The following is a 15075-nucleotide window of genomic DNA, read 5'->3' as shown; positions in this document are numbered from 1 at the left end:
CTCACTCACAAATACTCAGGTTAAAGATAATCCTGCATAATGGTTTTTCACCCACAGCACATAAAAACCTGAAAAGCAAGGGGATAAGAATCACATAAATTTACCTAAAATTCAATGACAGGGGACATTTGTTTTTTAATTTTTAATTTTTTTTTTTTTTGAGACAAAGTCTTGCTCTTGTTGCCCAGGCTGGATGTAGTACAGTGGTGCGATCTCGGCTCACTACAACCTCCACCTCCCAGATTCAAACAATTGTCCTGCCTCAGTCTCTCAAATAGGCACCCACCATCATACCTGGCTAATGTTTTCTGTATTTTTAGTAGAGACAGGGTTTCATCATGTTGCCCAGGTTGATCTCAAACTCCTGACCTAAGGTAATCCACCCGTATCAGCCTTCCAAAGTGCTGAGATTACAGGTGTGAACCACTGCATTTGACCCAATAACATGTTCTTAATGATAATACCATGTCATCAAAACACGATTAGATTGTAGTAAATATTCTGACTAAAGCGGCAGAAAATTATGTAATACACTTCAGAAAGATGTATAATTAAAATAGCTAAAATGTGCAAGTTTTGGTCCTTGAAAGGATTTCAAATTATCTGACTAAAAAAGTCTCACACATGAAACAACTTATGTATTCACCACTGCAGCCAGAAAACTGAAAGAAGACACCTCGAGTCATATAATTTTTTTGTTGTTAAAACATTAACAAGCCAGACTAACTATATTCTACTTCAGCCCAAAATCTCAGGCAAAAGCCTCCATTTCAACAAAATTTAACAAGCTGTGGTCTACTCTCTTTAACATAATAAAAGTATCATAAAAAGTCTACAGTGACACATGTGACAGCCAGGCATTACAAATCTGAATTACTTGATTCAGTTCACAAAGCACTTCTTATGGCCGCGCACAGTGGCTCATGCCTGTAATCCCAACACTTTGGGAGCCTGAGGCGAGTCAATCACCTGAGGTCAGGAGTCCGAGACAAGCCTGACCAACATGCCAAAATCCCATCTCTACTAAAAATACAAAAATTCGCCAGGCATGGTGGCACATGCCTGTAATCCCAGCTACTTGGGAGGCTGAGGCAGGAGAATCACTTGAACCAAGGAGGCAGAGGTTGCAGTGAGCCAATATCCCTCCATTACACTCCCGCCTCAGCAACAAGAACAAAACTCCATCTCCAAAAAAAAAAAGCACTTCCACCAAAATGTTGCCATTAGATTTGAATAACCATCAGGTAAGTAAGGTAGAAATAACATTTATTCCCAAAGCTGTTGAGAGGATCAGATAAAATCTAACCAAACATCCCTGTACAGGGTCTTATAGGTGCTCAATTAAATTAGTGATTTTCCTAACAGATAAGAAATTGGCAAGTAAAAAGATGGAGAAATATGAACAAGCTCAGAAAGCTAACTGATTTATCCTCAACTGTGTGCTCTTTTCTTTTCTCACCAACACTCTATTAATTTCTACAAAGCATTTACCAACCCAGTTTCTTCATGATTGATTTTCAAGAAAATTTCCACACAACAGGAGTATATTCATTCATTCACAACATCTGAATGCCTTCTATACAAAGGTACGGTTCTAGACACTTGGAAACACTTCAGTGAACAAACCTGGCATGGATGCCACTCTCAAGAAGCTGATATTCTAGTGTGAAGAAATAAGCAACAAGTAAAAAGAGCTTCAAACAGTAACAAGGACCAAACTGGATACCAAAATTCATATATGTTCAAGTCTTTTATATATAATGGTGTAGTATTAGTAATTGCATATAACCTAGGCACATCTTCCTATATATTATCCCTAGATAACATATAAGACTTAATACAGTGTAAATGCTATGTAAATAATTATTATACTGTATAGGTTTTTATTTGTATTTTTTATTTTTTCCTAGTATTTTCGATCCATGGTTGGTTGAACCCATGGGTGTGAGATTGCTGGATTCGGAACCCACAGATACGGAGCGCTCACTGTATATGTAACTCACACTTTTCCATTTATTAATGACATACTCTACCTTACTTAACAAAACTAAGAGAATAAGGTACTTAATAAAATAACTTACATAAAGGGGAAAACAAAATTTAAAAGGTTAAGAAATTTCAACAGCAATGGCTTTCAAGCACTGAATTGTGGAGGAGACTGTTTTACACTTTAGCCTTCAAAAAGGTGATCCTATCAATGAGAAGGGGAAAACAATATTAACAGTAAATCATTAACAGTACGGATCACATACCAAGATGAGTGATACAAGCTGTCATTAAAAAGTTCAGAGAAAGGAAGAGCAATGCTTCTTCTCAAACATTAATATGCTATAAATCACCCGATTTGGTAGATCAGGAGAGGGCCTGAGATTCTATGATACTTTATGTCTCCATTTCTAACAAATTAAAGTGTAACAACTTTGCTCATCTTCTGGTCACGGATCATACTTTGAATAGCAAGAGTCTAATAAATATAAGGAAGGTAAAAGTCAAATGTTCTAGGGAACAAAGTGAATTCAACAAGAAAAGTTTAACAGGAAGAATTAGCTTAATCTTATCTGGGAACAAGGAGACCACCTGACAGAATGAAGCCCCATTCTTCCATTTCACAAGGAAGTACCGAGCACCGACTCTTGCAGAGGACACAGGAAGAGCTACACTGACAGGCCTACTGGAATGGACAATTAAAAGATTATTGACAGAGAGCATTTCAACTTACTGGACTGACAAAAATGGGTTTCTAGCCATACCAAAGGTAGAAGAGATGTGAAGCAATGGGACTTCTCATAAACTGCTAGGACAAATGTGAAATGGTACAAATACTTAGGAAAGTAATTTGACATTATGATTCTTAGTATAACGGTCCATAACGGTCCATGAGTATCCTCAAGTCCCACCAATCATAGTGTGAGACAGACATATCAAGACTCAAGACACAGGAGAATATAAACTATGATTTAATTCATATTTATTCATATAGACAAGTGAAAGTAATCAAACTGTTTAATAGTCCATGTGGTAAAGCCACAAAAGAAACATTAAAATTTGCTAAAAAAAAAAAAAAAAAGCCAGGCTCGGTGGCTCATGCCTGTAATCCTAGCACTTTGGGAGGCCGAGGTGGGTAGATCACCTGAGGTCAGGAGTTCAAGACCAGCCTGGTCAACATGGTAAAACCCCATCTTTAAAAAAAAAAAAAATTTGCTTATACCCATTACTGGAGATAGTTTAAAAAAAAAAGAATCATTAAAATAAAACTCTCCAATAGTGACTCACATAGTGGGAGAAGGGCCTGGAGGAAGGGATGAAAAAGACAAAAGGGCTTCAAAGATACTTGTAATGTTCTATTTCACAAGTTGAACAGTGAATAACTGAACGTTTAGACGCTAACTTCTGTGAATGACATTGTGATATATTTTACAGTTCTTTGCTAATGTTATCAATGGTCTTTAAAAAGTCATAATAATTCAGGGAGTTTGTGGTGGCAAATTCTAACAGGAATAATGTTCAAGTATGAAAACCACAAATACAAAATGGTTCTTTAACCATAACAAAGAGGAAAAAAAGCCAGGGCAAAGAAGTGGAACATGGGGAGCTAAAAGAGACAGTGCTTAAAATTTTAATATGGGAAAGTCCTGATGAGTGTATGTGCTAATGGAGCATCCAGCTGACCCTTAAACAACATGAGCCTGAATTGCACAGGTTTAAGGATGTGAACCTTGCATATAGGAAAGGCCAACTTTGCCTATAGGTGGGTTCCGCAGGGTTCCATAGGACCAACTGTAGGACTTGAGTATACTCGAATTTTGTATATGCAGTGGTCCTAGAATCAATTCCCTGTGGATGCTGAGGGACTGCTATATTACCGATACAGAGGAATTGATAAAATAGGTCTAAAGGCAGAAAAGGAAGGGTTCAAGAATACAAGAAAAATTGGTCTTGGCCACTATCAGTGTGCCAGGAAGGAACAAATGTGATTAAACATCAGGCTGAACATAGGATGAGATAAATCTCCAGGTTCACCTCCTACATCTACATATGGCTGAGAATGGTCACAAGGGTCGGGACTTTTTTCTTCCTTGCTCACCAACATACCGAAGTATCTAGCAGGGTTAGATCTGGCATATGGTTGGCAATCAATAAATATTTGTTAAATGAATCAAGAAAAGATTACAACTGGAGTATACAGATTCAAGTTAAACTAGATGGAGAATTTTTTTAAAAACAGCATAAGTCTATTAGGTAACATTGTTTATTCAGTATGTGATGATGAAAGAGGAATTTCAGAGAGAAAGAACTTCATGAACAAAAGCAAGGTCATGCTTACTGCTTGAATAAGGATGTGAATCTAGGTCTGTCTTTAGCATGACTTATTAAAGGAAAAACCAAGTAGTCTGAGTGTCTGGAACATAGAGTTCCCACAAAGCTTGGAAAGAAAGGAAATAAACCTGAACACAGATACAAGAAGTAAGAACATTTTGGTGGGCCTTAAAGTCAATGGAAAGTCACTGAAAACATCTAAGAAAAGAAGATCAAATCTAAATGTTCACATTAAATGAATATTTTAAAGTATGAATGTTAGACTGAAGAGGGCAGGGGAAAACAATATTAAAATAACCTATATAAGATATGAGAACATAAACTGGGAGTATTATAAATAATAAAACGGGGCCAGGCGCGGTGGCTCAAGTCTATAATCCCAGCACTTTGGGAGGCCGAGGCGGGTGGATCACGAGGTCAAGAGATCGAGACCATCCTGGTCAACATGGTGAAACCCCGCCTCTACTAAAAATACAAAAAATCAGCTAGGCATAGTGGTGCATGCCTGTAATCCCAGCTACTCAGGAGGCTGAGACAGGAGAATTGCCTGAACCCAGGAGGCGGAGGTTGCCGTGAGCCGAGATCGCGCCATTGCAATCTAGCCTGGGTAACAAGAGCGAAACTCCATCTCAAAAAATTAAATAAATAAATAAATAAAACGGAATTCATACTCATTCATTTATCCAACTCTGTCAATTAACAGGTTCAGTACTGGAGATACAACATTGGTGACAAAGCACAGTCTCTGCCCTCAGTAGCATATATTCTGATGGAGAAGAAAGAAAACAAGATAGTTACAGGCTGTGGGAAATTCCAGAAAGAAATATAGGGTGCTGTGATAGAAAGTAAGGAGAAGAACAAGTCTATGATTCTATTTTGGACATGTTAAATATGAGCTGCCTATGAGTCATCCAAATAGTGATGTCAAATAGGCAATGGGCATTTAAGAGCCATTACTGACAAAAATATAAATCTATGACTTATTAGAAATAAGTAATATTTAAAGCCACGAGCAGGGATAAGAATACCTTGAAGAATACTACTATAATTACTGCAAATAACTGCAGCAGCTAAGCTTAAGTGGTGACTTACTCTGTCCCAGACATTGCTGTAGTTATTGACATATATTCAGTCCAAAACAATTCAGATGAGGAAAACGAGGCACAAAGACTTGCCCAATGTCATTCAGCAAATTTCAGAACTGGGATTCAAACCCAAGCAGTCTGGCTCCAGAGCACACACTTCTATCAACTTCATTACGCTACCTATGTCAAGCAGAGACTAAAAGAAAAGCCAAAACCTAAACCATGAGGCACTCCAACATGCACAGATGGAGAAGAGACACTAATATAAAAGATGAGGATTAAGTGGCCTAAAAGGAAGGATAGTGATTGACTGGGGTCACACGCTGGTAAGAATCCTCAGCATTAAGATATGAAAGCAAAAGAAAGAAAAGATACACTATTAAAATTGATAGGGATACTGGCAATCATTTTGTGGATAAGAAAATGTACCTTCTGAATAAAACAATCAGAGAAGTGTTGTAAGCTACTGGTGGATGCAGACTGGAATGCATGTTTCCTGATTATCACTTCAGTGCTCTTTCTACAATTTCAATCTACAGTAACAAAGGTAGCATTCGGAATAACTCAAGAAACATTAATAAGGATGAGAGTGGCAAAGCCACTGACAGTAATCTGAGTGTTTATAACGACAAAGGTACTATTAAACACTTTGCATACCTCAGAATTTCATTCTCAAAACCCTTATTAGGGAGTACTTTATCATCATCCCCATTTTACAAAGGATAAACCTGAGACCTAGAAAATTTAATAACTTGCAAAACGTCATGCTTACTGCTGGAATAAGGATCTGAATCCAAACCTGTCTTCAGGATTCTCTCAGCTAATATGTAACATTGCTTTTCGAAAAGTAACACTGTTAACCAAGACAGAAAAAAGAAAGAAAGAAAGGGAGAGCAGAGTTTAAGGAAGTTTTTTAAAACTGTATTTGGGCAAAGGTGAATACACCTTTATGCCTTCCACGTAGAGACAGTATGTACATGACTCCATGTACAAAACATCCATTAATAAAATTTAGAGTAACCAGTATTCACTGTATCTAACCCAGTATATGGCATAAAGAACATACTACTTAAATGTTCCCTACTGGATTTATGATAATTGGAAACCATTCACAATTAAAATATGAGCAAAAAAGATAAAGGAACCCTGCAACTGCATCATAATCTAGCTGCCTAAAATTATATAAATGACAGAAAGGCAGATGTCCAAAGAGAGGAAAAGTTGTTAGGAATTTATTTTGCTAATATCTACCTAACCGGTGGAGAAAAAAAGCAGAGTTACCCACTACTGCAACTCTGCAATAAGAGATCTTTCACTAAGTTCATCAAGAATCTGCATATAAATAATTCTCAAGTAAAATAATCCTTTACCTGCTCTTATCATGATTGACTTTGGAGTCACTGATAAGCTTTTGATCTTTTTTTTGTTTTTGAGCAATGGTGCAATCTTGGCTCACTGCAACCTCCGCCTCCTGGGTTCAAGAAATTCTCCTGCCTCAGCCTCCCAATTAGCTGGGACTACAGGCATGTGCCACCACACCTAGTTAATTTTTGTATTTTTAGTAGAGACAGGGTTTCAACATGTTGGCCAGAATGGTCTCAATCTCTTGATCTCGTGATCCGCCCACCTCGGCCTCCCAAAATGCTGGGATTACAGGCATGAGCCACTGCACCCAGTCACTTGATTTTTTAGCCGATTTCAAAGGTGCTTCGGTAATCAGAAATGGTCCTTTTGGTGGTACATATAAGCATTTTCACCACTGTAAAGGTTTATCTTCCACAGTAAATGAGTAAATCAACATTCACATGTACAAACCAATCCCCTGTGAGCAGGATTAACGGGTTCCTTGGCATTAATCAATTGTGAGAGAGCTGATAAAAAAAACAGTAATTTGTGAATCCACGAAATTGAGAACCACTCTCTTGACCTTCCTAAGCCCACTGTCTACTTGTGAAACTTGAAGTGATCCAGTCCATCTCCACCTGCAGGTCTCTTTTTAACAATCCCTCTTAAAGTTGCCAGGAAATTGTTACTGATGTGCTTTTATCACTGCCCTGTTAGACAATATTTGGCACTTAGAAGAATGTCCTAAAATATTTACTGAATAAATGACCTCCAAATAGATTTAATGCCACCGACCTTTTGCCTTTTTCAACTCTGAAAACTAAGTGACTCAAAGAGTGCTGTTGTGACATAACAAATTTAATAAGAAATGTGCTCCTAAGGAATAAACATTTCCCAAGTGTGTAAGTGGTACTTATTTTAACAAGTGTAATCTAAGTCCACCCACCAGCTTTAGAGATTTGTAATCTCTAAAGACACATCATTTGTTCCTGAACAAACATCTGCTTCCCATGAGCCAGGGAAAGCCAGAGTGCCAGTACACAGACCAGATAGTACTGCATTTTCAACGTATTACACAAGTGACACTTAGAGCAAAACATTCCAAAGTTAATCTCTCACCTGCATCTTTCAAGCTCTGCTAACCATAGACGTTAAACTCTTAATAATCGTAACATTGATTACTCTGTGCTAGAGGTCACCACATAAATTTTTTATTTAACCCAAACAACTCTATGACATAAACCCTTCTCATTCCCACTTGACAGATGAGAAAAGCAAAGCTTGGAAAGGTTAACTTGCCCAAGGTCACAGAGCTGGTTAAGTGGAAGACCCTAGAAGACTAAATGAGCTCCTAACCACTAGGCTACACTTTTGTATCCAGTTTAACTAAGTCAGTTCAACAGATTCAATTATATGCTGGATTTAAATTATGAATAGTTTCCACTTAAAAATAGCACGGTGCAATTAAAATATTCACATGAATTTTAAAATACTTCCTTATTGCAAGTATCTAAGATCTGCATTAATGGGAAATAACCTTTAAAAAAATCAAAGAGAGAGAAGATGCTTTTTAAAAAGAGAGGCAGGAAAGATGTTTTTAAAACGAGAATGTCATACAAATGTATTTTGCTTCGAAACAACAGAAATAAAATTTCTCATTCTAGGTTATCCTTTTCCCAGCTAAGTCCATTCCCTTATCAAGAATTTCCTTAGATGTCCTAGTTCACGAACCTTAACTACTAAATACATTTTAGGTCCTTCTCTTTGATATTACTTTATGTTTTTCTGAATAAACACTACAAAAGAGTCCATTCTAATTATGCGGTTTCATTTAAAGCGCCGAAGTACAGGCTCAAGAGAGTGGCTACAAAGTACATCTCCATTTGGGAAGTTATAGATGTCAGATCCCAGCAGGGAAGCAGTGGAGTTTCCTTACTCTTTCCTTCCCAGAGCCCTGCTAAGTCCCTAAATCCTTCTCGACACCTTCGTTAGCTGCTTGTCTCCAGGAGTCTTTCTCCTAATCCCCACTCCAGGCAACTCAAAACAAGACCCCAGGAACTTGTCACTCACACCCTATTCTCAGTCCCCCTTCCTGAAGCCACAACTGTCCCGATAGAAGATAAGAGAAGGTTGTCGCGTCTTCTGAAAAAAAGTGAAGATGAAAGAGAAAGGTACTAGGGAAAAACTTTGGCCCAGCCACACCAAGTCCGGGGGCAGAATGCTGGAAAGTACGGCTGGCGGGGCGGGACGGGGCTGGGAACTGCGCTCCCCACGTGGGCCAGAGAATACCAAACAGCACTCACAAGGCCATCTATCTGCACTTGCTTCACGGCTGAATCTCCAGAGCCGCCTTTGCCTTTGCCTTTCCCTGCTGCGCCGGCGGTGGAACTGGAAGAGGTGGCAGAAGAGCCGGTACCTTCCTTGCGGGACGCCATCTTTCTAGGCAGACAGGAAGAAAGAGAAACATGAGTTACCGGAAGCGGAAGTACAAGTCTCGCGTGACGTCACTGGCAGACTAGCGTTCGACGGGCGGAGCTGGAAGGAGAAGCCAAAATTGGGCCCCGCCTCCCTCCTCTCTTCTAGTTTTATCGTCTTTCCAGGTGGTAGCCTTTGTGCGTGCCTACCGTACATTTTCTGCCTCTCTCCAATGGAGTGATCTAAGATGAAAGTAAAGTTTTTAAATGTTTAATCATTCACCATTAGGCGAACGGTCATAATAGCGTTACAGTTCGCATTATTTTTGTAGCGTGTCTTTCGTAAAAACGCTTTCATTTCTGATTTTGCAATGAAGTGCTGTACTAGCTCGCATTGTGCATATTAGAAAATTGAGAAGTGGTTTACCCGACACTATTCTGTTAGCGGTGAGCCAATATTGCATAGCTTGTTTTACGTAATTTTAGATAGCTACCTGTATAAACACTTAGATTATACAGAAATTAATTAAGATATGGAAACTTTTTCCAGAATTACCAGAAATAGTAGCCTTTTGCTATTAGTTTCATGTAGATATTTACATAAGTATCAAAGAAGTTATTTTAGGTATTGTTGAAGGTTGATACAGAACATTTTCTAAAAATCACGCTGATTTATGACACATTATTCTGAAATACACATCTCAAGTCTTTAAAAGAATATGTGCCAACTGTAAGAGCCTTTTTAGATAAGCAATTTAAAACATTCTTTTCTACTTCCTAATGACTTCTTTCCTATCCCTTATTTTTTAAATGCTTATTAATTCAATCAAGATATACACAGAACTGGCAAATAGTTAAATCAATAAACGGCATATCCTGCCTTGAAGTGTTTTGTTGTTTTTATCGTTGGGATCTGGTGTTATATTTCAGTCTGGGAGAAGAAATAGTTATATGTTACAAATTCTCAACACCACAAAATGGAAAGTTAATATCCATTCATTTTAAGTATATATGAAATATTTATCAAAATAGACCACATCCTAGGTCACAGAGACAGTCCACAAATTTAGAGGTGTTGAAGGTTAATCCTGGTAGAATTACACTAGAAATTGGTAATAGAAAGGTCACAAAAAGAAAAAAAAAAAAAAGAAAATTTCTCATGGAAGAACTAGACTGGAGGCTAACACCCTTTTCGACCTTAGCCCACCTGCACCCAGGTGAAAAAAAAAAGAACTAGACTGGAGGTTTTTGCCTACCACTAGGCAGCTGGAATGATGAGCATCAGAAAACAGCCAGACTGCTTATAAACAATAATACATTTATTTATTACTTTATCCTACAACATACATAACCCAGTTTTGTTTCAAAATTATAAAACCAATATCCTCATAACAATAAAACTACAAACTAAAGTTTAAAATTTCTTTGCAAATTTTGTGTCCTTGAAAATATCCAACTAAGGTTTTCCAGCCATGTGTGCTAAACACACTAAAATGGGGTATTTTCATCTGTCCTGAGACAGTTCATGTGAGCCCCCTTTATGAAATAGACTACATGTAAGAGATAGAACAGAGAGAGAGAGACAGAGAGAGACAGAGTATATGAAGTAGAATTTGAATTAAGAAATCAATATAATCAATATGATCACCTGGACTAGAAAGGGCCCAGAAGTAATGACATTTCCTTCTCTTGGATTCCTGCTTTCATTTCCATCTCACTGGCTACCTCTTTTATTCTCAGTTGCCATTGCTGATTTTTCTACCCCTTTCCACCTTTAAATATTGAAGAGTAGCAAAATTTAGACCTTAAACAATCTTCTTTCCCCTAATTTTGCTCTCTTTTATGGTGATCTCATCCATTCTCAGGACTGTAAAAATCACATATAGTCTGATTCCCAGATTTATATTCTCCAGACCTCTCCACTGAACACACTAGCATGCTCATCTACCTAGTCAACATCTCCATCTAAATTTCCAATAGGCACCTCTCAATCTTTCCAGAATCGAGCTGCAGATACCACCACCCTCATCCCCAAAAATGTTCTTCCCATAGTCTTCCCTATCTCATTTGATGACAGCTTCATTCTTCTAGTTGATAAGGCCAAAAACGTTTTCTGTCATCTTTTACTACTCTGTTTCTTTCATGCCCTATCTCTGATCCATCAGAAAATCCTATAGACTCCATCTTCAAAATGTTTTCAGAATTCAGACTTCTATTTCTGGAAAGATGAAGTAGATATATTTTTGCCAATTCTGCCTAGTTAGTACAACTAAATGCCTGGACATTATATATAAAAGAAACATAAGGAGACTGAAAAAAAATGTGGAGAAGAAAGAAGACCGGCTAGGGACCTCAGGACCCAAAGTACAACAAGGTGGTGATTTCCCAAGGTTTCTATTTGTCACGTATATCCCAGACCCGGAGTTAACATTCAGTGACTGAAAACAACAACAGGCAGACCAAAAAAAAAAACTTGAAACCTCCAACAAAATCCTCTTCTCTGCACACTGTCAGGGGAGCTTGGAGTTTCACCCTTACCAGACTGTAATGAGGCACCTATGCTATTCCCCGAAGGTGTGATGTTAGAGGAAGCCTAACCAGAATTTCATCACAGCCAAGTAGTAATGAGGTCACCCATTTGTCAGTGGGGGCAACACAGAGAGCAGTAATGAGGCTCTCCTAGCCCTTTCATCAAGGAGGTATCAGTGAAGGTCTAGCAGGATCTGGAACTCCCATCCCTCTACTAGCAACAGAGAACCACCTCCCAAGTGAGGCAATGGAGGCCCAGTGTTACTGTAACCTCTCTAGGAAGTAACAAGAAGGACCTAATTCCCTGCCCTTGTATTGCCAGAACGGTGTCAGAGGAAGCCAGCAAAAACAGAAGGTCCCAATAAGGTCCAGAGTTCAGTAAAAAATAAAATACCCAAATGTCTATGTTTCAATTAAAAATCATTCATCTCGCCAAGAACCGAAGCATACATGGACTAGATGATCTCAAACTAGATGAAACAAGATAATCAATATATGCCACTGAAATGACAGAGAAGTTAGAATTAGCTGACAGATTTTAAAGCAGCCCTCATTAAATGTTTCAATAAACAATTACAAACACACTTGAAACAAATAAATTTTCAAAAAACAAATTCAACTTATCGAAGATATATGAGATATAAATAAGGACCAGCAAAGGACATAAACACTTAGCGAAAGAAGATACACACATCACCAACAAGCATATGAAAAAATGTTCAATATTACTAAATGCAAATCATTGTATAGAAAGGTGAGCTTGGAACTGGCACAATCCACCAGTCATCTCACACCAGTCAGAATGGCTATAAAAACATTTCACAGCAGTCAGAATGGCTATAATTAAAAAGTAAAAAAATAACGTTGGTGAGGTTTCAGAGAAATAGGAAAGCTTGTACACCACTGGTTGGAATGTAAATTAGTTTAGCTGCTATGGAAAGCAGTCTGGAGATTTCTCAAAGAACTTAAAATAGAAGTATCATTTGACCCAGCATTTTTTTTTTTTTTTTGAGACAGAGTCTTGCTCTGTCACCAGGCTGGAGTATAGTGACACGATCTCAGCTTGCTGCAACCTCCACCTCCTGGGTTCAAGTGATTCTCCTGTCTCAGCCTCCTGAGTAGCTGGGACTAGAGGTGTGCACCACCACACGCAGCTAATTTTTATAGTTTAAGTAGAGATGGGGTTTTACCATCTTGGCCAGGATGGTTTCGATCTCTTGACCTCGTGATCTACCCACCTCAGCTTCCCAAAGTGCTGGGATTACAGGTGTGAGCCACCAGGCCAGTCCTGACCCAGCAATCTTACTACTGTATATATGTTCAAAGGAATATAAATCATTCTACTGTAAAGACACATGCACATATATGTTCATCACAGCATTATTCACAATAGCAAGGACCTGGAATCAACCTAGATGACCATCAGTGGTGGATTGGATAAAGAAATGTAGTACATATACAGTGTGCAATACTGTGAAGCTATACAAAAAATGAGACCATGGCCTTTGCAGCAACATGGGTGAGTTGGAGGATGTTTCCTAAGTGAATTGACATAGAAACAGAAAACCAAATACCACATGTTCTTACTTATAACTGGGAGCTAAACACTGAGTACACATGACAAAAAAAGGAATAATGGATACTGGGGCCTATTTGAGGGTGGAGGATGGGAGGAGAGTGAAGATTGAAAAACTACCTATCAAGTATTAAAATAATTACCTGGATGTCAAAATTATTTGTAATTTTCCCATGTAACAAACCTGTGCATGTACGCTTTAAACCTAAAATAAAAGTTGGAAAGGAAAGAAAAAACAAAAAGAACAAATGGAAATTTAGAACCTAAAAAGTACAATAACCAAAATTAAAAACTCAATGAAGGGGCTAAACAGCAGAATCAAAAGGAAAAAAGAAAGAGGTCGGTAAAACAGAGATAGACTGATAGAAATGACCTAGTCTGTACAGCAGCTTAACAGCATATGAAATGATGTACCATTGTGGAAAACAATATGTCAGTGCCTCAAAAATTAAACATAGCATTACCAAATGATCCAGCAATTGCCCTTTAAGGTATATATCCAAAAGAATTCAAAGTGGAAATGCAAACAGATATTTGTACATTGACATTTATAACCTCACTACTCACAATAGCCAAAAAATGGAAACAATTCAAATGCCCATTAGCTGATGAATGGATAAACAAAATGTGGAATATACATACAATATGGTTTGGCTATGTCCCCACCCAAATTTCATCTTGAATTGTAGTTTCCATAATCCCATAACATGGGAGGGACCCAGTGGGATGTAATTGAATCAAGGGGGCAATTATCCCCATGCTGTTCTCATGATAGTGAGTGAGTTGCCATGAGAACTGACAGTTTTATAACAGGCTTTCTCCTTTTGTTCAACACTTCTCTCTCCTGCCACCATGTGTTTGCTTCCCCTTCCACCATGATTGTAAGTTTCCTGAGGTCTCCCTAGCCATGTGGAACTGTGAGTCAATTAAACCTCTTTCCTTTATAAATTACCCAGACTCAGGGAGTTCTTTACAGCAGCCTGAGAACAAACTAATACAGCATCCGATGGAATATTATTCAGCCTTAGAAAGGAATTAAATTCTAATGCATGCTATAACATAGATGAAGCCTGAACACATTATGCTAAGTGAAATAAGCTGGCCACAATAGAACAAATATTGTATTATTTCAATGATGGTATTTCCAGAACAGTAGCATTCATCAAGAAAGAAAGTAGAATAGTGTTTATCAGCACCTGGGATGGTGGAGAACTAGGGAATTATTATATAATGGGTACCAAGTTTCAGTTTGGGATGAGGGAAAGTTCTGGAGATATAGTGATATTGTTGAAGAACAATGTAAATGTACTTAATGGCACTGAATTGAACATTCGTGGGAGTTTAAATGTTAACATTTATGTTACATATATTTTTTTGATTTTTTAAAATTTTACTCTAGTTTCACAACAATTAAATGTTAAATATATCTTATCATAATAAAAAAATAGACTGGCACAAAAAATGAACAGAGCCTTGGAGAACTGTGGAACTAAAAGAAAAAAAACAACAGGCCAGGTGTGGTGGCTCACAGCACTTTGGGAGGCTGAGGCGGGTGGATTGCTTGAACTCAAGAGTGTGAGATCAGCTTGGGCAACTGTGAGAAAACATCTCTACCAAAAATACAAAACATTAGCTGGGTAGTGGTGGCGTGTGCCTGTGGTTCCAGCTACTAGGGAAGCTGAGGTAGGAGGATTGCTTAAGCCTGGGAGGTGGAGGTTGCAGTGAGCCAAGATTGCGACACTGTACTCCAGCCTGGGTGACAAGTGAGAGCCTGTCTTAAAAAAAGAAAAAAAAAAATCAAACAATCCTA

General features: G+C 38.1%; 1 protein-coding gene across 1 annotated transcript in view; it reads right to left on the bottom strand.

Annotated features, from left to right (window-relative positions):
- Nucleotides 1-9207, bottom strand: part of EIF3H (eukaryotic translation initiation factor 3 subunit H) — a 108762-nt gene extending 99555 nt beyond the window's left edge. The window contains exon 1 of the mRNA XM_002759276.7: nucleotides 9050-9207. Coding sequence (XP_002759322.3) covers nucleotides 9050-9181 — 132 coding nt within the window. The 5' untranslated portion in view covers nucleotides 9182-9207. The remainder of the gene's footprint in view (nucleotides 1-9049) is intronic.
- Between the last annotated feature and the right edge of the window lie 5868 nt (nucleotides 9208-15075).

The sequence above is a fragment of the Callithrix jacchus genome, chromosome 16 (genome assembly GCF_049354715.1).
Source record: "Callithrix jacchus isolate 240 chromosome 16, calJac240_pri, whole genome shotgun sequence".
NCBI classification, from domain to species: domain Eukaryota; kingdom Metazoa; phylum Chordata; class Mammalia; order Primates; family Cebidae; genus Callithrix; species Callithrix jacchus.
The sequence above is the reverse complement of the archived record's forward strand: the minus strand, read 5'-3'. Positions and strand labels throughout refer to the sequence as shown.